Source organism: Trachemys scripta, chromosome 18 (assembly GCF_013100865.1).
Source record: "Trachemys scripta elegans isolate TJP31775 chromosome 18, CAS_Tse_1.0, whole genome shotgun sequence".
Lineage (NCBI taxonomy): Eukaryota > Metazoa > Chordata > Testudines > Emydidae > Trachemys > Trachemys scripta.
Window position 1 is genome coordinate 13,127,460 of NC_048315.1, and position 25,451 is coordinate 13,152,910.

The 25,451-nt window shown below is 40.8% G+C and overlaps 1 protein-coding gene across 1 annotated transcript in view; it reads left to right on the forward strand.

Moving 5' to 3' along the window:
• Positions 1 to 11,528, forward strand: part of LOC117867745 (S-adenosyl-L-methionine-dependent tRNA 4-demethylwyosine synthase TYW1-like) — a 138,412-nt gene extending 126,884 nt beyond the window's left edge. The window contains exon 17 of the mRNA XM_034752988.1: positions 9,059 to 11,528. Within this exon, the coding sequence (XP_034608879.1) occupies positions 9,059 to 9,280 (222 nt within the window). The 3' untranslated portion in view covers positions 9,281 to 11,528. The remainder of the gene's footprint in view (positions 1 to 9,058) is intronic.
• Positions 11,529 to 25,451: the final 13,923 nt, after the last annotated feature.

Sequence of the window (25,451 nt, forward strand, 5' to 3'; positions counted from 1 at the left end):
TAAAACTTGATCAGTGCTAAATTTGAATGATGATCTAACTGTCTAAACTGGTGATAATGCTGTTAAAGTATTTACAAATATCACTGATCATGTGACTAGGGTACTTATGGACAGAGAGAGATTGTTGGGGGTGGGGTGGGAATGGAAATCTTCAATGTGATTGTTCATGGATGGGGGTTTTTAAGATTTCTGGAAACATATAGTTCTGCACCAATATCACTGTCCCCCAGCAGTCAGTGCTGATATTCTGATTTTTGTTTTTACCCCTAGGGTACAGTATGTGGTAAAATTCTCATAATTACATGGCCCATACTCTGTTAGAGTTTTATAACATTCCATGCCACATGTTTGACTTGCTTCACCTCTTAATCCTAGTTGCTTCTCATGGAGCCTAAAGTTATAACTAGCAATTAAAAAGTAACACTGAGTTCTGAATTAGAAGCGGTGATATGAGCCTGATAGAATTCAGCTGTCTGCCATATTTCTTTTGGTTTCACATCAGCTCCAGTCCAGTCATCTTGCCATACAAGAAAGCATATATTAAGAACCTTAAATAGGTAAAGAAACTGTTCACAATAGCTTAATGAATTATTCAAGTTGACTCAGACAGATTTCTATTGGCAGGTGGTGAAAATAGCCTTGTTATGAAAATTTGCATAATGTAATGCTGTGCACTGCCATTATGTTAATCTGTTTAATGCTACTTTGTGAATGTATAAAAGCTGTTTTATTAAGATATCTCACTGTCATCAGTTTAAATTAAGGAACTGAGGCTGGAAAGTTGCATGAGAAAATGCATTAATTTTTTCCCCAACTAACCTAATTTAAGAATTTTCCTCAATGCTCACGTTAATGAGAACAAAGGGTAGTTTATGCTGAAATGGGTGCAAAGAAAATGGCATAAAATTGAAGCACTGAGGGGCCCTAGATAAGTAAATAAAGTGGTCATAAACTTTTAAATAGGAAACTTCCTATAATATTACATTGCACTTAGATAGCTCCTTCTGTCTGAGTTAAGCAACACAGGGAGGGAAATTGGAGGTGCCAGTAATATCCCCATTTTAGAGATGGGGAAAATAGAGGTATAGAAAGGTAAAATAACTTGAAGCTCAGTGGCAGAGCCAGAACCAGATCTATTTGTTGGTCTAGGTTTTTGCACTGCACCGCATGACAGTGGAATTTGAGTACCTTCTGACTCCTACTTCCAGGCATTAATCAGTAGTCAATTCATGCCTCTCTGTTCCATACATTGTATCGTATTGCACTTTATACATCAATATATTATGTGCACAAATATGGTACACGTAGAATCTTTGTAAGCCTAGTGCCATGGCTTCAGAGAATAATATACTGCAGTAGACCTATCTGGTCTTGCAGAGCTAATACACTTGGTCTCCATGAACATGTATGGGGGGGAAGAGAAAGAAAATGGGCAACAGCCCTTACCTTCTGTGCCAGCAAATGGTCAATTAATGGAGTGGCACTTACATTATCCTAAAAGGAAACATCGGTTTTATGCTGGTGTTTTGGGAGAAGAGTGTTGCTCTTACTTGGCAAAATATGGGTTTATTTTGACCCAGGTCTGCTGGTTCTTTCTGAGAAGTTACAGAGCACCATGTTGCTTCTACAGATCTATTCTCTAAATATATTGAGACAGCTTTGAAAATGTAAAGCATTTTGGTGTGTGTGCATGTGGTAACAATCATGTTAGAAGACCACTAGCAATCAACGAGAGTATCGGATATGATGTGCTAGCGTTCCTACAGGCTTTACAGTATGGCCCATTTTTAAGTTGGAAGAGTTTCTGCAACCAAAAAAAGCATCCTAAGCTATGAGTGCACATCTGTACTCCATCTTCGTAAGAACATTTTGTGTTTAATGGAAAAAGAATTGTTTAAGCTCAGTAAGAAATCACCTGAGGGAAGCTGCTGAAAATAGGGACTCAAGAGGGTTGTTCTGATGCAACCCTAACCAGTGCTTTGAAGCTAAGTCTTACATTTCAATAAAACTTGTGTGGGAGCGGTGGTCATTTTTTTGATCAAGTACTTTGTCAAACGACTGTACTTTGCAATAGAGTTAAAGGGACATTCTCAAGGTTTGCGGGCCCAACATGGAACACTTCTAAAGGTCATTATTTGTAAAATGATTTTCTGCAAGTGGAAAATTGTGACCAGTCCTGCCCAAGCCCCAATTGCTCTGGGGCTGGGGGATCCAAACGCAAAAACAACCAATCTCTGATAACAATTCTGGTTTCTGTGAGAGCTTCCAGGGATGGAGAGAGAGACAATGTTGCCTTGAGGCATCGTTCATGTCAAGTTTAGTTCCAAGCTGGCTCACAAGAGTGTGAAGCAGTTTGGGAAAGCAAAGGGGACAGCAATATGTGTGTGTATGTTGGAAAACTCAACAAGCCCACGTTCTGAGCTCTCTAGTTGGAGTGCTCAGCTAAGAAGCTGGAGTTTTAACACTCTTGGAGTCCTTCCTGTTGAAACCTAATAAATAGTTTTTGAATGTCTGATAGTTGGGTGTGGGAAAGAAAATTTCCATTTGTTTTTTTTAAATGGGTGGATGAAGGAGGGGAAAGATGGTAACCAGAATTCAACTTTGGGTCTGTCAGCCTTAAAAAGCTTCCCTTTCAATATTTGCTGGTGAAAAACCCTCTTTTAACATGTGGTGCTGTTGGCAGACTGGAAAAATGTTGGTTGAACATTTGCGGAAACCAGATTTTAAAATTCTGTAAGTTAGAGATGGAAAAGCTCTATCACATTCTCCAGTCCATCTTTCTGCCAGTGCAGGGTCATTCCCTACAGTACAATCCTGGAGCAGTTTCTGTGTCGCTAAGCAATGCCAGTGAAGCATGTATTACTTTTTCTTTCCACTGAGTGATTTTTATGTAGTCTAGAAAAGATTTATGTTTAACCATTATTTTTTGGAGTGCTGTAACTTCTGCATGTAAAATGATGTACCTTGAGGTTATTAAAGAATAAGTGATGAAAAAAGTAATGCCCTGTTTTTCCTGTGTAGTGGTGGTGTGAAGAATTACTGTGTAGTTAAACTCTTGCATTTGACCTCAGTTTGGCGTATATATGAAATGCAACGTGCTTATTGCCGTTGAGTCAACAGTGGAAAGAATTCCATGTTTCGTAGCCCTTTCAGTTCAGACTTTCTGACAGTCTGCAAGGAGAAGACCCTAATGAATGAAGTGGGCAGGGCAGCTAATTATCACTCATCCCATGAGAGGATGTGTCCTTCCAGCTCAGGATTAGCTCCAGAAGGGTAAAACCTGGATAGTAACGGCAACAGGCTTCACAGCACCACTCTGGTTGAATTTCTTATTTTGTCTAGAGTACGTTCTTTTTGTCTGGGAATAAGTATATAAAGAACTGCCAAAGTGAATGGATGAAGAGACACGTTATTCTCCAATTTAATGCACGTTCCTCAGAAGAGAATAATAGTGTCATCCTTATTAGGAGAAACTAATTGATTTTTGGCTGACTTCCATTTTTCAGCTGTAGCATTTCATGTCACAGTCTTTGTTTCTCTTCTGTATTATACCCCTCCATATAAATCTGTTGAGGCTTTTATTTCTCTGCAATTATGCGTGTCTGATGGAATGTAGTATATTGTACTACAAATTATATTATCTCAAACATAAATTCTTTATACGTTAGTTACTAAAAATTGCTTATGCAAGTACTGTTATGAGAAGAAATATGGGCTGCAGCAATTTACTGTTTTCCACATTTTAATCTGTTCTTTTCTTCAAGAATGTTCAGTTTTACATAATAAGCTGCTCTATTTTCAGCGTAAAGAAATTCAAGTGGGAATGGTATTCCAGTAGATAATGCCCTTTGAAATAATGTTAGATACACTTCCGTTAGGGGTAAATAAAAAACAAAGTAGTCAACATTAGCTCATGATGTGCTGTCAGTGTTGGCCTGAAATGACGTGTGTCGTCCGTCCCCCCTCCCCCGTCCCCCCCAATCAACCTCTTCCCTCAGGCTTGAGCCAAAGTTCATCAATGGTTAGAACTCCCATTCACTTCAGTAGGCTTTGGATTGTCCCCCTACCCCCTGAACTTGCTGGGGAAATTAAGTGGGTTTTTGTGCATATTGAGGCAGGGTGGAGGGGGAGTGGCTCCCTAGAGTAAGTACTGGAAGGTGTTCAGATACTGTGGTAATGAAGGCGGTGTAAATATGCTTGTATCAGATAGAGGAAGATCATCTACAGTGTGGGCTAATCATCCCAGAGATAGGAACCAGTAGAGCAGTCAAGCCTGAGGTGAACATCTGAGCAGACCTTAATATAACCTTACTGTTGTTAAAGCCAAACCCCAGAAAGGGGGTGAGTTTTCACTCTTCAGTGACTTAATTTTAAACCTGGTTGGAAAAGACAATCTCACATAGCCTGTGTTACTTTTTTTTAACTGAACTAACTAAAAAAAGTAGTCTTTTGTTCCTGTGTTTATTACCTTAAACACTAACTAGGTAGTGAAAAATACAATAAAAAATCCCCACTGTATTGGCCTTTTTAATAACACTAGTTTTTAGAATTATCTTTCCATTGTTTGTGTGGACATTGAAATACTATAGCAAGTCTTAAATCTTTCACTAGCTGGAAAATGCTCATAAAATTGTTGAACTCCAATCAGTAAATCTGTGTGGACGACCGAAGAAGTCATTGTCTCGCTCGCCACTGTTTGTTTCATTTTATTGCCTTGGAGGAAATAATTGGTTTCCATGATCCAGTGTGCTTAAAGGTGACTTTTTCATATCCATGTTATATTGCTATTGCATCACAGCATTAAAAATATTAAATATTTCTTCTTCTGTTTTTGTAGCAAAATACCATAGACTCTTAGCTTGATTGTTGCTATGGGAGTTGGATGATGATCATGATGAAAGCCTGTAAAGGACCCCAATAGGGATTAAGGGCCCCATAGTGCCAGGTGACTTCACAAGAGTTGAGGGTTCATCACAAAAACCATAAGTAACTTGAACCACCTGCATCTTTGGCTAGACTTCTTGGGTTGTCTAGTTCTAGTTCAGAGTGGGAATGATGACATTTGGTATGGGTCCTGAAGGGGAGGGATCCTTGGGAAAAGATTTAGCCTGGGGTTCCTGGGATGTTATTTTGGAATTTCCTTTGTGTAATAAAACCAGGCCCCCGGAAAGGGTGAATTTTTGATCTGGTGATGAGTGCCTATCTTTTGCTTGGAGCTGGGTGGGAACTCCCCCAACTCACATTGACCTTGACTGGTTAAATTGCTTCCTTTCACTGTGCTGCAGGTTGCCCAGTTAAAAATATGACTTCTGATTCTTACGTGCCTTTTTAAGCACTTTGCACACTTTTCATGCATGGACCTGCAACTATTATTGTTGCATTTGGAATTCTATACAGGTGTCCCTGCTATAATTCAGATCTTATTTGTTTCTTGCACACTCCCTTTGTTGCACTATCAAGTTTTTGCTGTTTGACCCCAGTTTATTTGGGCGTTGATAAGGGCTTGGTTTCTTTTGCATATGTATGATCCTGTTGAGTAATAGCATTTGATCCCATGGTTCCCAGTGCTATTTGTATGCAAGAAATGCTCAAATAGACCTTTCAGAGCCTGCATATCAGATGAAGCAGATTGACACTTTACGTAATTGCATTTGGTCATGAATACTGTCTGATTTTCTTAAGGGGATTGTGCGGGTTCATTTTTTCTTCAGGAATCTGACCGTTCGTGTTGCATAACTTTTAAGAATTCTGCCCCCTTGTTACAAAAATAGCCCATTGGACACTAGTGCTGGACATACCATTTTAGTTCCCCCAGTTATTCTAGTATGCTTTGACAAAGATTAGTGTAGTCTTAGTAGGACAGTTAGAGCAATGAAATATAACACTATTGTGGCCTGAAAAAAGTAAGTAGTTTATTTAAAATAAAAAGCTTCTAATTTTTCTCTAAAGCTCATTTTAAAATCTCATCTCTGTAAGAGACCACTTTCCCCAACTAAGGGCATGTCTACACTTACCTCTGGAGCAGTTGACTGCTGAGCACTCTCCCGTTGACTCGGTACTCCACTGGAGCGAGAAGCGTAAACGGAGTCGACGGCGGAGCTTTAGCAGTTGACCTACCGCAGTGAAGACACTGCGGTAAGTAGATCGAAGTACGTCGACTTCAGCCACGCTATTTTCGTAGCTGAAGTTGCGTAACTTAGACCGACTTAGCTTGTCCCTCCCCACACCCACACCCAGTGTAAACCAGGTCTAAGTTGGACAGCAGTGGAGTTCTGTATGTGTAGCAGCTGCTGTGCGCTGTGAAGAAGACAACATAGCCCATTCGTGAGTTTAATTTCTTTTTAACCCACACATTCATGTTCTACTGAGTGCGGGTGAAACTGAATCACTATTGATTAGCTTGTCAGTGCAGGTGTGGGTTCGGTGGTAGTTCTGTTGATCCTTCAGATAATACACAACAATACCATATTGTTCCCAATTTAATAATCTAGCTAGCTAGCTAGAGTAGTCTGCTGTCTGGAGTGTTGCTGTAGTTTTTAATCTATATCTTTGTTTCATCTTGACTTCATGACTTGTGGTTATAGCAGTTTTTCTTATTATGGGAGTGGGTACAAAGTTCGTCAGCTGCTGAATGCAATTAAAATAATTATTGCAAGGTTTTTTTCCCCCCCTTTCCAAGGTAAGGGCACCTCGTTAGTTTGCAAGAAAGTAGGCTTGTTGAATTATCCATTTGCTGAATTGGTTTCAGGTTTTAACTATTTTATTTGATCTTTGATCACCATCCACTAGGTTGCCCTTTATTTTCGCTTCTTTAAATCGCTTTGATCCATTCCATATATATATACATATATATGGAGTTCCTTGTATAGTCATGGAAATTGATTCACTGTGTGTTAAACAGTTCACTTTCATGGTATCACATACTTAAGGCTGCAATGACAATCCATTTGTTGGTTTCCTCTCTTTAAATATTGCCTGTGCATTGTATGCCAACGCTTGTTGGAATCCTGATCCATTTAATGAACTTTCTTAAATGTCTTTCGTTCTAGGGGGTCAAAGCTCTTTTAAGCCATTAAATACGTGTCTCTCATTCCCATGAGGATAGGGGGAGCATGATAGCTAGTTGACCGATTGGAGAGTAAGGCACAGAGAAGTTAAGTGACTTGCCCAAAGTCACAAGAGTCAAAGTGAGCTACAAACAGAATACAGGCGTCCCAATTCCCATTCTCCAGCTCTAGCCACTGAGCACCACTGCATCTGGAGACCTCAGCCAAGAGAGGCGCCCCTTTGTGCTAGGAGTATAGGACATGGGAAGAGTCTCCTTGTGCGGCAGAGCTTTTAGTCTGAGTAGACGAGAGACAAAGGTGGAGGTGAAGTGGCTTGCCCAGTGTCAGGTTCAACAATAGATGTAGCGCCCAGGTCTACTCTCCCTGGATGCACTACCCTGTCCACTAGACCACACTGCCTTATAGGCAAAAATGTCTCTTTAAATTGGAAGTTGCTTTATTTATTAGCTGTATGCAGAACAATAGATACATCGCCTGGTTTGAACACGGCCTTCGTATCATCACATATTTAGAGCAAACACTGAATAAAAGGTATTTGACAATGCGATCATTGCCTGCAATTATGACTCTGCATTTTCCCGTTCTTGGCTAAGAGAACTATGCTGAGGAATCTTCAGACAAGCCATCTTCATAACTATTAAATGGACAGCAATATATTAAGAGGAGCAAAGTTTTATTTCAAATGTTGCTGATATCAGCATTTTTTTTTCTACTGAAAAGCTTTTAGCTCTTGGGCACCAAGTCAGATGCCATTTAAATGCATAACGTTCAATTTTTAAACACCCCCCTCTCTCCCTCTCCACCCCCCCGTGCCAGAACATTCTCAGTCTTTCTTGGATGGAGTGTGTAATAGGCACTTACTTAGCGCCGATAAAGCCTAATTGAGGATTCAGTCAAGGCTGTTGATAAATTAGCAGAGCTGGCTTATTAGACAAATGCAGTATAGACTTGTCAAAATAAGCAATTCTTAAAATTCCCATTGCATAAGAGTAGAATTCATGTAATTAAGCTTCTCTTCCTTTCTCTGTTCCCCAGATGCTGTCCTCTTATTCTTGAAGGATAATTCAAACCTGTTTCCTACAAAGGCACACCTGTATTATTTACCCTATTCTGTTTCACTCGGTGGTTGCTAATGTCCTCTAGCTGGTATTACAGCCTGCTTATGTAACCCACTGGTGAGAGTGTGTCACAAGTCCTCATCCATGCTGATCCGCAGAGGATATGAGTTGTTAAAGCCCCCAGCTACAGGGCTTTGGCTGTTTAGCTGAACCGGGAGCATCTCTTGCTTTTAGGTCTGGAGGACCCCATTGTAATTCCCAGTGCTTCAGTCAAGATAATGGCTGTTACACAGGTTGATCACTGTGATGGGACAATATTCTCCAGACAGGGATACCTCACTGACATTGTGTAACGCACAAGGCTGCGACAGAGTGTTTTCCAGCACCTGAAGCCATATTCTTCATATAAGAATGAACGCTCGGGTGAACGCTGAGATGGCTGCGAAATAGGCTGTCGAGTGTAGCCAAAAAGGATAGGATGAGGTATTCCTTCCGAGGAGGCAGCACTGAGTGTTAACAGGAGCGGAAGGACATTTACTTTTGACATGCAGGTAATGCACCCAAAAAATTACGTCTATATGCCAGTAGATAACACTCAATTTTGACTAGCGCCTTAAGAAAAGTGACTGTTCCACATCTGTCTGCGTTTTGTCAAGCTTCAAGATGTGAACTGGAAAAAGTGGATTTCCATTCATGGCGAACAATACACTGTCTATATGTTTTTCACATTCAGTTGTTATCATGTCTTAATTTTTGGATGGCTTCTTTTCCCTGGGAGAAACGCTGTGTCTAGAGAATAAGAATGCTGCAGTTTGATGACCCCAATTTAAAATGTAGCTATGAATTCATCAGCTTGGCTAAGCATATATTCAGGTTTTTTTGGTACTCTTTATTGCTCCCAGATATGACAATATTCTTTTTTCCCCTTTCTAGTTCAAGATCGATGGAGAATGGTGCACGTGGATCGATTATGATCGTTTTCAGGAGCTGGTCCAGGAGTATGAAAATAGCAGGGGATCAAAGACCTTCACCGCAGCAGATTACGTAGCCAAAACACCACACTGGGCAATGTTTGGCTCCAGAGAGAGGGGCTTTGATCCTTTGGACACTAGATTTCAACGAAAGAACAAAACAAAGGACATCTCAGGGTGTTGATATCACTAACCTGATTGACAGATAGAGCTATTGTTTGGTTTTTCTTACTTGTATAGCGTAACTTGGATACAGAATATTTGCACATAGCCCTGACCCTTGACAGCAACAAAAAGGCAAAAGCTCTTTGTAATCTCTTCCCTTCTGTTCCTTCTAGCTCTGCGATTTAAAATATTAGACACTTTTTAATCTAGTACAAATGATCCATATAAATAATTGGCATGGTGCCATGTAAATTTTATTCTGTGTATAGACTTTGCAATTAGAGAGTAACTGTGGCCCACACAATTTAGTGTTATAGCTTTTATTATTTTGTTGCTCAACTTTTTGGAGTGGAGAGAGCTGGCACCTGTTTGCTTCCTGTTTCAACATTTAAATGTTCTGTTTCAATAACAATGATAGGGAGAGTTGAATTTTTCAGTGTAACTATCCCCCTAGTTTGGTTGTCTGAGGGCATGAAACCTGGGAGCTCTGGTTTTGAAAGCCGGACCCATACCAGGAGCATCATGCCATTGGCAGTATGTAAGATTTATGAACATGTATGTCAAATACAAACACTTGTTGCTATAAGTAAAAAAACAAATTAATCTAGAGCCCGATCCAGCAAGATGGAGAGTATCCACTGAAGTTATAGAACACCTCTAACTATGCTGGTAGTGTGAAGCCTTTAAAACATGCCCAAGTGTCTTCCAACTTCATGGATTCTTATATTTAATATTTTCTAAATAGTCGTGCCTCCAAACAAAATGTGTTCGGTTTTGTATGAACTCTTTTGGGCCAAATTGTGCTCACCAGATTTATGCACAGTATGCTGTTGATTTCAGTGTGAGTTTTGAGTGAGGTAGGCTATCAGTATTTGATCATTGGAGTAAGCCGGCAGTGAATTTTAATTTGAATCCCTTACCAGTAGGAAAACCTAAATACATCACATCTTAATATCTAAAGAATCATTTCTGCCTTTGAGTGGAAAGACTGGAACGATCAACGATATTTTGAAACGACTAGGAATAAGGCACCAACAGAATCTCTCGAACCAGATCATAACTTGCATTTTTGGCGGGGTGATAGTGGCTAATCTTCAAGCCTAAATGCCAGCGTGTTTGATCAAAATTGTCAGTTGTGAATGAAGAGCAGTTTTGATTCTAAGCAGTACATTTATTCAGGAATATTACTTGTTGTCTAAACCCTTCAACAGTTTCAGTTTTTGTGACAACTTCTGATTGTAATGGTAGAGCCTGGACTTGGGGCCTTGTTGTGAACTTCCTTACATATATAAATATGCATAAATATACAGTAACAACAGTGAATTTGTCCGAGTTATAAGTGTAAAACTGGTGTAAGTAAAGTCTGAATCAGGTTTGGGATTTTTGTTCCAAGAAAACTATTGTCTTTTATCACAGAAAAGTAAAGGTCACAGTGATGTGCATGTTATAAATGTATCTATTGGAGAGACTGGACCACAGATGGCTTTTTGTGATATTCTGAGATATTAAAGTAACTACTACTGGGAATTTACATTTAAATAAAGGTGGTTTTTGTTTACCACTGAGGAAATAATTGCTTTTGTATCTCAACAATCTGCACCATTCTGTTTATGAAATATGTTTGGGTGTGCTGCATGAAAACCCCATGCAATATCGATACGTCTGCTCATGTACAAGTTACTAAGCCTCAATGTGAAAATATCTAAGGCCAGATTCTCAGCTGGTGTAAATTGGAATAGCTGCATTGAAGTATTGATGCTGTGTTGACTTGGACCAGCTGAGGATGGTGGGTTTATTTATAATCTCCATCTATATGGATTTTAGACTCCTGTTGCATATGGCTACTATAGAATGGAATTGCATTTGAATATTTTCCACTTACAGCAAACTCTAAGAAGGAGTATAATTTGCCTGTGCAGGTTAAACAATACAATCTCAGACATATTATGGCGATGTGTTAAAGAGAGCTATGCTTACTGCCATGTTTTTAAGATATATGCATCTTTTAGATGTGTTCTCTCAGGGTTCCCAGAGAATGCCATAATGTATCCTGACTGAAACCTAACTACCTAATCTGGCTGTTTTATGAAGGTCGTTGCTATTTTTTAATTTCTTTGTTACAGTAGCTGGTATTTTCAAAATTAGTAATATCCCTGCCTTACAACTTGGACATGTCGGTATTCGTGGGATTGTAATTTTTTTAAAGTGCAATTCTTAAACTGTAAAAAGTGATTCAGAAAAGGCAGGAAATAAAGTACTTGACTTTTCAGCGCAATCTTTTGTGTGTGATTGTGCACCGTTCACCATTTTTTCTATATGGGGACCTGAATGAAACATTTAAAAAAAAATTGTAATGGGAATTTAAATGTTTGAGCTTTCTGGTTGCTTGTAGCGAAAAGTGTGTGTGTGTGAGAGAGAGAGCGAGAGAGAGGTCTGATCTAGTGTGGAAGATGTCCTAATAGGTAATTTCTCCAGCTTTTTTCCTAAATGTTCAAGTTTGTTCTTATGCTATGGAGGTTAAAGGTGCCAAATACAAACAGCCATGATTCTCCAGAGAGCGATATCTAGTGGTTAGAACATTTTGCTCACTGTAGTATTGGGTGTAATAAAATTGATCGCTTTTGTGCATTGTTGCAAAGTCAAAAGTAAGAATCCTTTTGTTATCCCCATACCATCAACCACAAAGACAGCATGGTGGCCTTTACACTATCTCTACTCTATTAATTGGAGACTAGAATTCATATATCTTTCGATACTAATATGCTAGGAATGTATTAATTTTATATGTATCAAGAAGAAACATGGTTGTTCAGTGAATTGTAAAGGAAAGATAATTAGATTTCATTGATCCTTTAAAGGTATTGGAAACTCATAATGTAATGCAGTTGGCATATTTAATTACGGTAACGGTCAGAAAGCCATAATCAAATATGGGGTTTTTTTCCTTTCACCATCCACGACCCCAAAATACTTTCTAAACCCTAGTGTGAAAAGCAACTTTGTTGTTTCAATTTTTCACTGTTTTTTCCAATTAAAAAGTCTAGGGAGCAACGCTTTTCCTTTCTGCTCACTGATCTGGGCTTGGCATAGCTTACTGACTCTGCAAGCATTTTTAGTGCTCTCATCCAGGTATTAGTGCAAGATATCACATCTTAAAAAATCATGTCATTATGATTACCCACTTGTTTCCTTTCAACTACATTTTAGCAACTACTATCTCAAGCTTCCATTATTGGAAATTATTTTATACCATCTGCAAACTGAGATGCCCAGCTTTCTGTCATTAGAAGCTATTTTATAAGAAAATTCACTTTTACTAGTAAAACTTGAGTTTTGCTGTTACTGTCTCTTCCAAGTGAATAGGGCCTTTTAAAATATGGATTATAGCTCTCAAAATATGGATTACAAATCCCAAGAATTCAGAGGAGGCTGCGTTCTGGTTTTGCAAAACAAGAACCAGAACCAGTATGGATAAATCCTCTTGGTTTTTTTCAACTCTAGAATGAGGTTTTTCTCATTGGCTGGAATGGATGTTACATGCTAACAGTACAATCTTCTTTCTGTCAAATCCTTAAGGTGTGAAGCTGTTTATACAGTGGAGGTCCAGAAGTATTTCATTGTGTCAAAATGTGCAAATTTCACTTTGCAATAGTGAAAGTCGTCTTGTATGATATAGGAGGGAGGTGGGAAAGAAATGATCTCGCTTAGAAGTGCTCCACTGGATTTAATATGAGGGGTAACGTGTTCAAATAGAAGTTGTCTTCCCTGGCAGTTTAGCTATCATCACACAGTGTATTTATTCTTGAAGAGCTGCAGTTTAAACAACATTGACGTGCTACTGCTCCTCGGCACAGACGTTCCAGGAGGAATTACCCTCTGATGGAGATGTCTGTAGACTGAGACCTTGTCCAATCCTGTTATGTTTCATGGCAGCCAGAATGTCTCATTAGAAGTTCCTTCAGGGTTGGGGTAGTGGGGTGAAAAGCATATTTCTTTGAAATTAGGGATGTTTTGTGTGTTGCTAAGAAGCACCAGAGTGTAAACCCACTTCTAGTTTCCCATATAAATCAAATCAAGATAATTGCCAGAAATCCACTGCCCTGCACAGGTTCTGTTAGATTAGTATTAGCACTTAGGCCTCAATACTGCAATTGACTGCTCATGCCTATTCGCAGCAAACTGTAGAACTGGGGCCCAGCGATGCACTATAATGTACATACAATACTCCATTTCAGGCTTCCTGTGATATAGCTGTTCTGGTTTCCTAGGGCCAGATACTCTGATCACTTCCAAAACTCGCTGATGTTCCATGGAATTACACAGCTATAAATCAGCCCAGAATCTGGCCCCCAGGCTCTTAATCTACCCTAACCTTCCAGTTCAGACCATGCACTGCAGTATAGTTAGTCTCGGCTTCCCCCTTGTATTTAATCATTGAAGGCTGAGAGTTGGATTTTACTAATGGGGTGTGTGCTGCTGTTGACTGCTGTGGTGGTAATTAGGCAGTTAATACTGTATAACATCTAAGTGCTGGATCATTCTTTCCCATGGAAAATCCTAGGGGAGTGCTAAAGAGTCAGAAAATGCTCCCATGTGTTCTATCTGTCTCTCTAAGGTTCTCTATTACTGTCGTATTTGACCACCTCCCAATCTTTAATGTATTTCTCCTCACAACACCCTTGTGAGGAAGGCAGGCACTATTATCCCCATTCACACATGGGGAATTGAGGCACAGAGGCTAAGTGATGGGCCCAAGGTCACATGTGGAGTCTGACAGAGCAGGGACTTGACGCTACATTGTTCTACTTCTAGGCTAGTGCCTACTGGCCCATCTTTCCCCTCTGTTCTGATCCCATCTTGTCAGAGGTCCCTCTCCCCACTAAACGCTCAGGAGCTGAATAGGCCTGTATTGCTTTGAAACCTTTTTTAAAAATATTCAGCAAAACTTGAGCTCACCAAGGAAGAGTTTCAGTGACTGGTTACTGATTTGTAAATATAAATCTCTCGGCACACAGTGGGAATTTCTTGCGATCACTGACAGGTGGCCGCTTCAACTGGAAATCTGCAATGGTGTGAAGAGAAAACAGAACGAATACTTCATTTTTCATTCAGTGGAAAACAAAATTGTGTTTAGTACTGAGTGCAGCTAAGGGCTCAAGCCCAGCCTAAAATGCACAGACCTAGTTCACGTTGAAGTCAGTGGAATTACATCCATGTATGCAACGGCGTAACTGGAGCTGGAATATCTCACCTTGATCATGGCAACAGTTAATGGCGTGATCAAGGTACAATATTTTAGTTGCCTTAGGGAGCAATGCTTTGGGATGAGTGAAACGTGAAAACCTTGAAAATTAGGAACATTGAGCAAACTAAGGGCCAAATGTTGTTCACTTGAGTAGTTCCATTCACTTTTAGGACTATTCAAGTGAATAAAACTAGCTGGATTTTGTCTTGCAATTAGATCTGAGTTGCTTTAAGCACAATACATGTCTTTCAATGCCCATATCCCAAACCAAATCCTCTTACACAACTAGCTTTCAAGTGTACAATTTAATATGAATTGCCATCCAGCGTTGTTCCTAAAATATGCTAAAATTCAGACCCATGCAACAAGGGATTGCACCCCTAGGTTAATATATCTGAAAAAGATAGGCTAGATGTTGTACTTGGATTCAGATATTTGGTACTGTGAAGTCTGTCAGTTTTGCTGGACATTTTTTTTTTTTTCAAATCTGAGAGAGGTCCTTTGGTTCTGAACAATCAACAATAACATTTGATGCCTTCACAGAAATTGCTTATTTTAAGGTAGATTGAAAATAGATTGCCTCTCTACAAGACATTCACTTTGCCTGTGATGTACACCCTTTCTATGCTAGGGCTGTATTGCGACAGTATTCATCCAGCCTGCACAAGAAAAGAGAGTGATCTTTCGGGTTGCCAAACTCTATCCTTTCCCTTTTGACATAGATTTATAAAAGGGCCTGGTCGTGGGAGAACTCCCATAGGGCTCAGTGATCAGGCTCGGGACCATCCTCTTTGGAGATTTTGATGTCACCTTTCCGTAAGAGTTACTGAATAAGCTGCTAGTCAGGGAATGTCAAACATATTTTTTATATGTATTAGTTTGTAACAGAGCCTATTGTCTCAGCAATTGCGTGCCTTTATTCAAAATATGCACACTATATCAAACTCCCAGCCTCCCATACATTAAGAACATAAAAATGGCCATACTGGGTCACACCAGTGGTCCATCTAGCCCAGTTTCCTGTCTTCTGACTCTGGCTGGTGCCAGATGCTTTAGAGGAAATGAACGGAACAGGGCAATTGATCAAGTGATCTGTCCCCTGTTGTTCAGTCCCAGTCAGAGGTTTGGGGATGCCCAGAGTTGCAACCGTGACCATCTTGACTAATAGCCATTCCTATCCATAACTCTACAGTAGCTGGATGTTGCAGCTACAATCATGGAGTAGAGAACCATCACTGTCATCCCTGACCCACTAAAGTTAGTCTTCTCAAAGGATAGAAATAGCTTTTTCATAAAGAGCAAAATCATGATTAAAAACTTCCCCAAAACAGTCGCTCTCTATCAGCCCTGCCTTTACTTTGCTTCACCTATGAATGACTATGAACGTTACATTTAGTATGATGCAATAAGGAGAAAATGGAAAGAGACATCTTCATTTAAATAAGGGTCTCTCTTTCCTTTCATCCAATGCAAATTGATTCATGAGCTGGCACAGGGTAGTGGCCCCTGAGTGAAAGTAACTGATGGCAGGTACAACCAGGCATTGTGCATATGACTTAATATGATGGAGCAAAGGAAATGAATATTGGGGAAAATATCAATTAAAATGATGCATGCATTCTTTGCTGAGTAGAGAACTTGAATTCTCTTCCCTTCCCCCTCTCCCCGCCATTTTTGTGTGTGGTGTTGCCTGATTTGCAGGAATTTTCAGCTTTGTTTGTTTTTTAAAAAGTGATGTATATGAAATAAGTTTTGGTTTCTCTTTATTGTTTTGTCAATCACCAATTAACACTTAGTTTGATTCACTTACTATAGTAGAGGTAAAAAATTTGAAAATCGCTTAAGTCCCATTTCCAAAAGGGATGCAGGCATTTGGGTATTTATGTCTCGTTGAAAGTCAATATGATTTAGGACATGTCTACACTATAGCTGCTATGGCTGAAGTATCATTTGGAATCATTCAAACAAGCAAAAGTGCATTCTTGTTTGATAACCTTTTTCTATGGGGAGCTTGTAAGTCAAGAACATCCAGGCTGTCTGAATTCAAGTTTTATATATATATGAGTTTCTTTAGGATCCAGGGCGCTTCTGCAGAAAGCCTTGCTATCACCAGGTCTAAAATTACATCCAGTCTTCCTCTAAACCAGTCTTGACTTTCTTCACCTGCACTCTGCTAATACTAAGGAAAAAGGTTCTCAAGATGCTATTTGTTCCAGCAAGTGCACATTTTGAAAGCACTATCTTTAGTGCACACTGAAACTTGACACCTTTTTCAATGGCTTTTACAGGCAGACACTGACGTGTTAAAAGGCAGCAAGATTATTTATTATTAACCCTCCCATTTTTGTGTCATCCTTGCTGTTTGTATGCCCAGCAGAAATATAGTCAGAAAGGGTCTTGCTTTACAAGTATGTATTGTTCTTGTTTCATGCCTGAACTAGGGGGGAATTTAATTTTCCTGTCAGGGTAGATACCTGTGTGATAATTTTTAACTTGTAGCTGCTTTAGCACAAATGACTTTGCCTTAAGATTTAACCGCTGGATGCTGAGTCAGACAACTCTGACTAAAATGCTAGAGCTAAAGAATTGCTACCTCACTGGTTGTCTGTTGGATGTCCTATTCTCCTTTAGAAAAATAATATGATGCTATTCGACAGCAGTCATGCAAAACACTGTCTTAGGTACTTATCTGGCCACCATTGCCATGGTATCTGAACATCTCACAATCTCTAATGTATTTACCCTCACAACACTTCTGTGAGGTCAGGAATTACTATTATCCCCATTTCACAGATAGGAACTGAAGCACAGAGAGATTCAGTGACTTGCCAAGGTTTCATAGGAAGTCTGTGGCAGAGCAGGGAATTGAAGCCAGGGTGCCCAAATGCCAGGATAGCACTGTAACCAATAGGCAATCCAGCAGTACTACGGTAAGATGCAATCTTTTGGGCCAATGCTGTAGTGCTTTTAGAAATGGAATCCTGCAATATTTTTTAAAAGAGCTATAAAGCACTAAACAGGAGGTGACAGCTGGAGCACGTTGTAAGAACGGGAGCTGAGTCAGTTTTGTGGCAAGTGGAGCTGTGGTTAAAGTAGGGGTTTTTTTTTTCTTTTGTGCTCTACCAGATCAACCTGTCGATTAGCATGAGACCCAACAGCTTCCCCTTGCGCTGGCCAGACAAGCTTTCATCTGGCTTGTCTGGCTCCTTCAAGCTGAGTTATGTGATTGCTACAGCAGGGTCTGAGACGCACACACTGTTTGATCTAGCCCTGTTCTGAAGTAGTAGATCCCAATGAACTGGAAGGAACAGCAGTCTGCCTAGAAGAAGGTGGTCTATTATGTAAAATGTTTCTGTGAATGTCTAGCTGGAAAGACACAAGTAGCAAATTCGCAGTTTGTAGGAGATGGGGCGGGGGGAAGATACGTATTAATCGCTGGGGTTGTGATGGATCTTTGATGCCCAAAGGGGAAAGATTTATTTTAGTACTCTTTGTTAAGCCTCTAATTATGAAGAAGGTTGGAGACCCAACAGGGACCTGTAGATTCAGACGTAGAGGAGGGTTATATTTAGTCCTGTGGTTTTAAAAATATTTCATTTAGAAGTTGTTGACATCAGGCTGGGAATAATGTGAAGTGACAGTAAGTGCAGCAGTTACTGGGTTTCAGGGCTCCTGAGTCCTATTTGTGACTCTGGTTCGAACTACACTAACTTGCAGCATGGCCCTGGGAAAGTTGCTTGGGATCCCTTGTTCAGAGGTGCTGAGCACCCACTGACTTCAGTGAGAATCGGGAGTGATCAGCACTTTTGAAAATCAGACCCTCAATTTTTATCCCAGAGTCTCCGAGCTATAAAATGGGCACGTTTTTCTATCATAGAGGATTGATGGGAGAGTCAGCGTATGAAGTTGTTTTCACTTTGATCACGATATTCTCAGTCCTAAGTGTTCAAAAATCATAAGATTGGCTTAATAAAAATTATGAGACTTAAAAATGTTAATGGGAGGGGTGTGTTCTTTAATCACCAGTCTGACTTTTGAATCTTTAGGATGCGCTTTTGTTTTTTTAAGCTTTTCTCTGCTACCAGGAGGATTAGAAACTTATTTTAAAAAAAAAAAATTCTCATGTATTCACAAGAGTCCAGGAGCTGGGAATTTAAGAAATGTTGCAAGACCTATGATAAAATCACAAATCAGCAACATTGCTTTCATCATAAATTCTCTTTTTTTGACGGGGAATATTTTTAGAGATAACCCTGGTGCAGACAGACACGTAAGTACTATCATACAGTTGTAGAGACAAAAGCTTTCGAATCAGCTCATCAGCCATATTTAAAAAAATGTAAGTAGGAAGAATTGTAGTGCTTGGCTACACACACTTAATTCAGGGCAAACTGAGGTGTAAATCTCCGTTGCACTAGCCTGCCACGGATTAAGTTCTGACGCACTTAAAGTTCCCTCGTGCACTTTGATCTATTCCTGTTTCAAAGCAGGATAGATCGAAGAGCAGTAGGGAACTTTTGATATGTGTCAGCAGGGTCCACACGGACACTTCGTGCGAGGCAGGCTAGTGCAGGGTAGATTTATGCCTCAGCTTGCTGCAAACTGTAGAGGAGCCCTTAAATTTGCAATTTTGGGGATTAGGAGTAAGAACAAGATGATTTAAAAAAAAACTTCTAAAAATTGTGAAGTATCAATTATATTTAGACCCTTGTTCCAACTTGCTACTCTGGTTAGATACAAAATGGAGAGGAGTATATTTGAGACTGGTACATCTCATTACAGGGGCAGTTGTTAATTACAGTTTCAGGATGATTATCTGACAGATGGATTACCTACCTTTCCTGTGTCACATTTATACCTTAACTATGGAATAATCTTAATTGTTTCTTCTCTCTTGGGCCTGGTTCAATAAAAACTCCATCTGCCATGTGTGCTGTGCAAGCCCAGTGTTTTAGAGGGGAGGGGGGATTCTGTAGCCTGGATGCCAGACGGAGTATTCTAGAATCTGGCCCTAAGCCTTTTCCATTTTGCCGTCTGTAATGATATGCTGCAATATGATGCAAGTACCACTGCAGTACAGTGCTGCTGCAATATGATATTACTCTTGCTGGAGTGGGGTGGAAAGTCAAGAGCTGAAATTCCTGTCACTGCAGCTGCTATGTTCTGAGTGATTATAGACCACCTTCTTGTCCTGAAAACCGCAAGCTGAACACCGTGCCTTCAGTCACAGCCCTCAGTGTGGTATGTTTCGTAAACCTCACCAACCCATGAGGCAGCATGAGCCAGTGTGTAGGACACTAGACTGGGAGTTAGGAGACTTGTGTTCTAGTCTTGGCTCTGCCACTGACTGGCTTTGATACCTTGGGCAAGTCACTTCACCCCTATGTCTTGTTCCTTTAGGTGGTATATTCTTTGGCGTTTACACTGTCGCTTACTATGTGTATTGACAGCATCTAGTACCTTGGAGCTCCAATCTCTATTGGGGTTTCTAGGCACTACTGTAATACAAATATATAATGATATTTCCCTCCCTGCTTTACTCTGGTGAGATAGTTGGTTGTTACTAGCTTATATCAGCAGTACATTACAGCACCTTCCAAGCTAGCTCAGCTACACTGGTTGGATGCACCAAGGGGGCAGAGCAAAGGTGCATCCATTCCCCGGCCCAGCCACTCGGGGGAGCATGCCTGCTGATTCCCAAGGGCTGTGTGGCCTGTGCAGGCATGTAATGTGAATTCTCATTTCCCCCGACTCTGAGCAGCTGTGTAGGCCAGGTCACAAGCTGGCTTTACATGCCTTTAAATATCAGTGCTCCACAAATCATTTCACCCTTTGTGGAGATAGATGTCAGGAGGCTGAAGTCTTGTGTCCTAACCTGCGCTTCTCTTTTTTCCCACTTCATTGCTGCTGAACACTCTTCTTGCCAGAGGCTCCCCATCAGGCTCATCAGAGCCTTCACATCTGTTGCCGCTGGTGTTTGGTGCATTTGAAGCCAACCCTCATACAGGTTTAGTCTCAGCTGCGTGTTCTTTAAGCACATGAGCTGAAAACTTTTACCTTCCAATCCAAGGGCAGTCAGGACATACCCGTTTCACAGCTCATGAATATGAATGGCTGCAATACTGACTACTTAAATGTGCGTCCGCTATCTGTAGAAGACAAATTCTACCTGGGTGGCTGTTCAGAATATTATTAATTTGGGGTCAAATCCTGACTCAAGAAATCCCAGTGAGAGTACTGGGAATATGGACAATAGGCTGAACCCCTTTGCTTCTATGCCTTTTCTTGAGAACATAGTTAGACCGACTGATGCCATGGAAGAAAAGAATTCACACTGTGTTTATATACAATGTATATGTAGGTATCACTTATACAGCAGCTTTGCAAACTCCTATACAGGTTAGAAATAGACATCACTTCTCTTGCTTCTGCAATGTGGCCATCTCAAGGGTGGAATGTGGCAGCTGTTTAACTGCACAGTAGCATCGCAGAATTGCTTATGACAGGAAGCAAAGAGTACTGCCTTATCCAGTTGAAATGGAAGTAGGCAGAAGGTAACTACTTACCTATTCGGCTTCCTTCCTGCTGGATAGCCAGCCACCAATGCCTCCTGCAGCACCTAGGAGATCCTTGATTTCTTTCCTATCAAACCACTTGCCTAGGTGAAACTCGCTTTAGGGACTTCTTGCATGAGTGTGATTGAACTAGATTGGGCTCTTGCACTGGGAAATCTGATGTATGAACCTATTGTACTTGGCTTGCCTCCATATCTAGCTCCAGGAAGGGTTGATATGACTGGTTATAGACTAGCATTAAAGGTTGCTCGCTAGTTATAAAAATTTTTGCTACAGGCCCCAGCCTGCAAAGACTTATGCATATGCTTGACTTAATTGACATCGATGGGTCAACTCACATGAATCCAGTTAAAACAGGTGCATTTTTTCAGGATGAAGCCCATGATGATATTGTTCATGTGAGAGAAAACGTCTAGTTGATGGGAAAGGAAGGAAATTTTAGAGGCTTAATTAGTTACTATTTCCCCCACAATGCTAGTATTCTTGGTTGATTTCTCTATCTCCCTTGTCTAATGGATTTGCCATACATGTTTTTTATCGCCAGGAATTTTTATGCATGCTGATAATAGTGTAATCCTCACCTCTGGGTCAGCCATCTGGGAGTTTAAACTGCCATCGCCGGGCTAAATTTCATCCTCTTTGCCAGGGGCTCAGATTGGATCAGCTGTTTAAATCATTTTAGCACTAAATACATGTTATTTAGAAAACCGAGAGAAAGCGTCAGACGAGAATAATTAGCCACTAAATGCTCCATTCCCATTCAGTGGATTGCCCCAGGAAATGAGAAGATACTTGTCAAAATTATTGGCACTTACGCAGTCCCCAAGTGGTTGTCCTATTGTCAGCGACGTGTAATTTCTCCTTCTGAATCAGGTTGCTCATGGGAAACTAGGTGAAACTAAGGTATTGTCTACACAGCCAGCACCTTTGCTTCAGTTTCAGTCATCCGTGACCAGCCAGGTGTAATTGCCTGTGTGAGGAATCCTTTATGTAGACAGGCAAAGCTACTGTTTACAGTGCTTGAAACTAGGCCACGCTATGCTGGTGCAAATCTGACTGTCAGCATTTTACCCTGTCTGCACGAAGCGTTTGCTGTGATGCAGCTACACTTGTGGCTGAAATCTGTGCATAGCTCCAGAGTAGACAAGGACTGAACTTTTGCAGGAGGCAATTTTTCTATATTTCTCTAGCTAATTACATTGAGAATATGGAACTTTGAAATATTTTTCAGGGAAGCAGTCCTGTTCCACTCTATAGTTTTGAGTACAGCCTGACAATAAAGTTCATTACCCTTAGGTTCCCCTACACAGTACATTGATATGGGAGGAAATTATGCATTTAGGTGTCACATTTATCAGGTTGGTCTACATTATCCCTACAGCTGCACTGACTCACTTCCACTTCCCAGTCAGTGCTGGCAGCTTCATTTGTTACTCCATGTTATCTTGTGTCTCACCCAAAATCTACTGGCTTCAAAGGTGATGGAAAACCTTCAACAGAGGATAATGACAAAAAAAGTCTCTACTGCACTTAGCTTGAAAGAATGTGCATTGTTCCTTTACAGTGTAGATTCAGTACATGGCCTGAGTCAGTTCCTGGGGCAGTTTTCAAACTGTATCATGCACAAATTCTTGCCTTTACTGGTTTCAACACTGGACATAAAGCCTTTCCTCTACTTTCCAATAAGTGTGGCTTGTTATATTGATTCAGTTGTGGTTGGGACCTCTAGGTGCTAGTATAATATAAAAAATAACAGCCAGAGCATAGATTTGCAAGCGGAATTTGGCCATCTCAGCCATGTGGAGTAGGGTAAGCATTCAGAACACGTAGGCCTGGTCCACACTAACCCCCCACTTCGAACTAAGGTGCGCAAATTCAGCTACGTTAATAACGTAGCTGAATTCGAAGTACCTTAGTTCGAACTTACCGCGGGTCCAGACGCAGCAGGCAGGCTCCCCCGTCGATGCCGCGTACTCCTCTCTCCGAGCTGGAGTACCGGGATCAATTTATCGCATCTAGACAAGACGCGATAAATTGATCCCAGAAGATCGATTGCTTACCGCCGGACCCGGAGGTAAGTGTAGACCTACCCTGAATGTGCTTAACTTTCAGTTCACTAACTTTTTGCCATTCTATGAACAGTCTGGTTTCTGAAAAGCACCAGGGTTTTATCTTGTATTTGTACAGCGCCTAGCATAATGGAGTCGTGGTCCATGTCTGGGGCTCCTAGGCACGACTGCAATACAAATAAATAATTTAGCAAAACCCTGATGTTCTTATGCCGTTGTACACAGCTGATTTAATCGTTATAAATTACAGTTGATGACTTATGGAAACTGAAAAAAAAAAATGCTCTTGAGGGCCCTCCATTGTGTAACCCATTGGGACCTCTTTGGCTAAATGTAGCTTTCAAACATCTTTCATCGGTCTGAGCAATCCAGTTACAAGTTTAAATATTTGGGTTCATGCTGTTGATCTGTGACAACTGTGGAGATTTTGGGTCCCTCTGCCAATTAGTAGATTAAAATGATGGATAAACATCATCTACGCCTGGTATAACCTGGTAAGCAGTGTAGCTATGTGGGTCCCAGGATATTAGAGAGACAAGGTCGGTGAAGTAATGTCTTTTATTGGACCAACATCTGTTAGTGAAAGAGACAAGCTTGGACCCAAAGAAGAGCTCCGTGTAGCTCGAAAGCTCGTCTCTTTCACCAACAGACGTTGGTTCAATAAAAGTTATTACCTCACCCGCTGCGGTATCTGGTATCATCTTGATCCTTTCTTGATACACTGGCACTTTATAACTTAATGTATCAGAATGGAACTTGTTTTTGTGCTAGGTGGTGGTGAATAGTCATGTTTATTGCCTGAGGACCAACCAAGAATGGGAGCCCTTGTGATAAGCACTATACAAATATAGAGTAGTGGATGGTCCCCTGTCCTGAAGCATTTACAATCTAAATAGCCAAGACAGGCACAGGGTGGGGAAGGGGTAGAACACAAGCAGAGTGAGCAATGTGATGGCAGCAAATGGCATGTTAGCTTCAGGATTTATTGGGGGGTTGGTTTATTTAGCAGGGGATCAGCTGAATAGAAAGAAAAGTGAAAGCAGAAGAGACATTGAAGAGAAGCAGGTGAGGAAGATAGGGAAGAGGGGAGAAGGGATAGGTGTGGAGTGAAGCTGAGGTGAAGAGGCGGGGAGAGGGTTGGAGCAAATGGACAATCACCACAGACCAGAGATTGTCCAGTCAGAACTGTAGAAAATTCTCTGGGATCAGAAGGTCCCTGCTTTGGCTGTATCTGTGCCAACCCATTGGAATCTCTGGCTGGCTTCTCTTTGCAGTTTTCGCTCCCGAACTACATGGTGGGGGGATGGAGCAAAAGAGGCTCCATCTGGGCTCTAGCTTCCCTCGGAGAACTTCATTTCCTCTCCACAAGGACAGCAGTAAATATCTGTCAGGTATATGTTATGTGGTCTCTTAACCATGATTAGGCCCTGAGAAGTGGGAATAAATATTTAGTGTGTAATGATTCCTTAATATGGTAGAGCCAAGGTGGGTGAGGTAATATCTTTTATTGGGCTAATTTCCATTGGTGAGAGAGACAAGCTTTTGTGCTTACATGGGTTTTTGAGACCTGAATGCCTCATACAGAAACTTTGCTAAACATCCTAGTTAGATACGATGAGCGGGCCACATAGCACGGTTGACGGACAATAGGTGGACTGCAATCATTACTAAGTGGTACCCACGAGAACAGAAAAGACCACCTGGTCGGCCTCCAAGAAGATGGGAAGATGACATTGTTAAACGTTTCAGATGAACATGGAGAAGAAAGGCAAGAATGCGAGAAGAATGGCGGATGTGTTATGATCGGCGCAGTCTTAACGACAGCTGAAGACCGATCGATCCAGGTGATCCTAGTCTACTTGTACGTTATTAAGTTTTCTACCTTTATGGCCCTTGATGTTCATTGCTGGCATGAAAACAGGATGTTTGTCCTGGAGAGCTGATTTGCTCCTGCTGTTCATTTCCCACCTGAAGTCAGGAGAATGCTCCTTTTCCCATGAGGGCTGCAATTGGCTTCAATTTGCTAGAGATGAGCCTGATCGGAAAAATCCAGCAAGGCTAAACTGATATTTCTCACCTTACAGAGATTATTTTTTTATCTTTCCTATATTCTTTATCTTTGTCTTGTTTTTTTATAGGTGGGTGAGGAAATATATAATCCTGAGGGTAGATGATTTGGTTAGCTATATAACATGAACGTGTCTTAAAATTGCATCAGCAGTATTTCTTATCTTCAGCTTTTAATTTGTTCCGTAGTTGTGTTTGGGCCTGATTTTATGAGATTCCTCTTTAGGAGGAGCT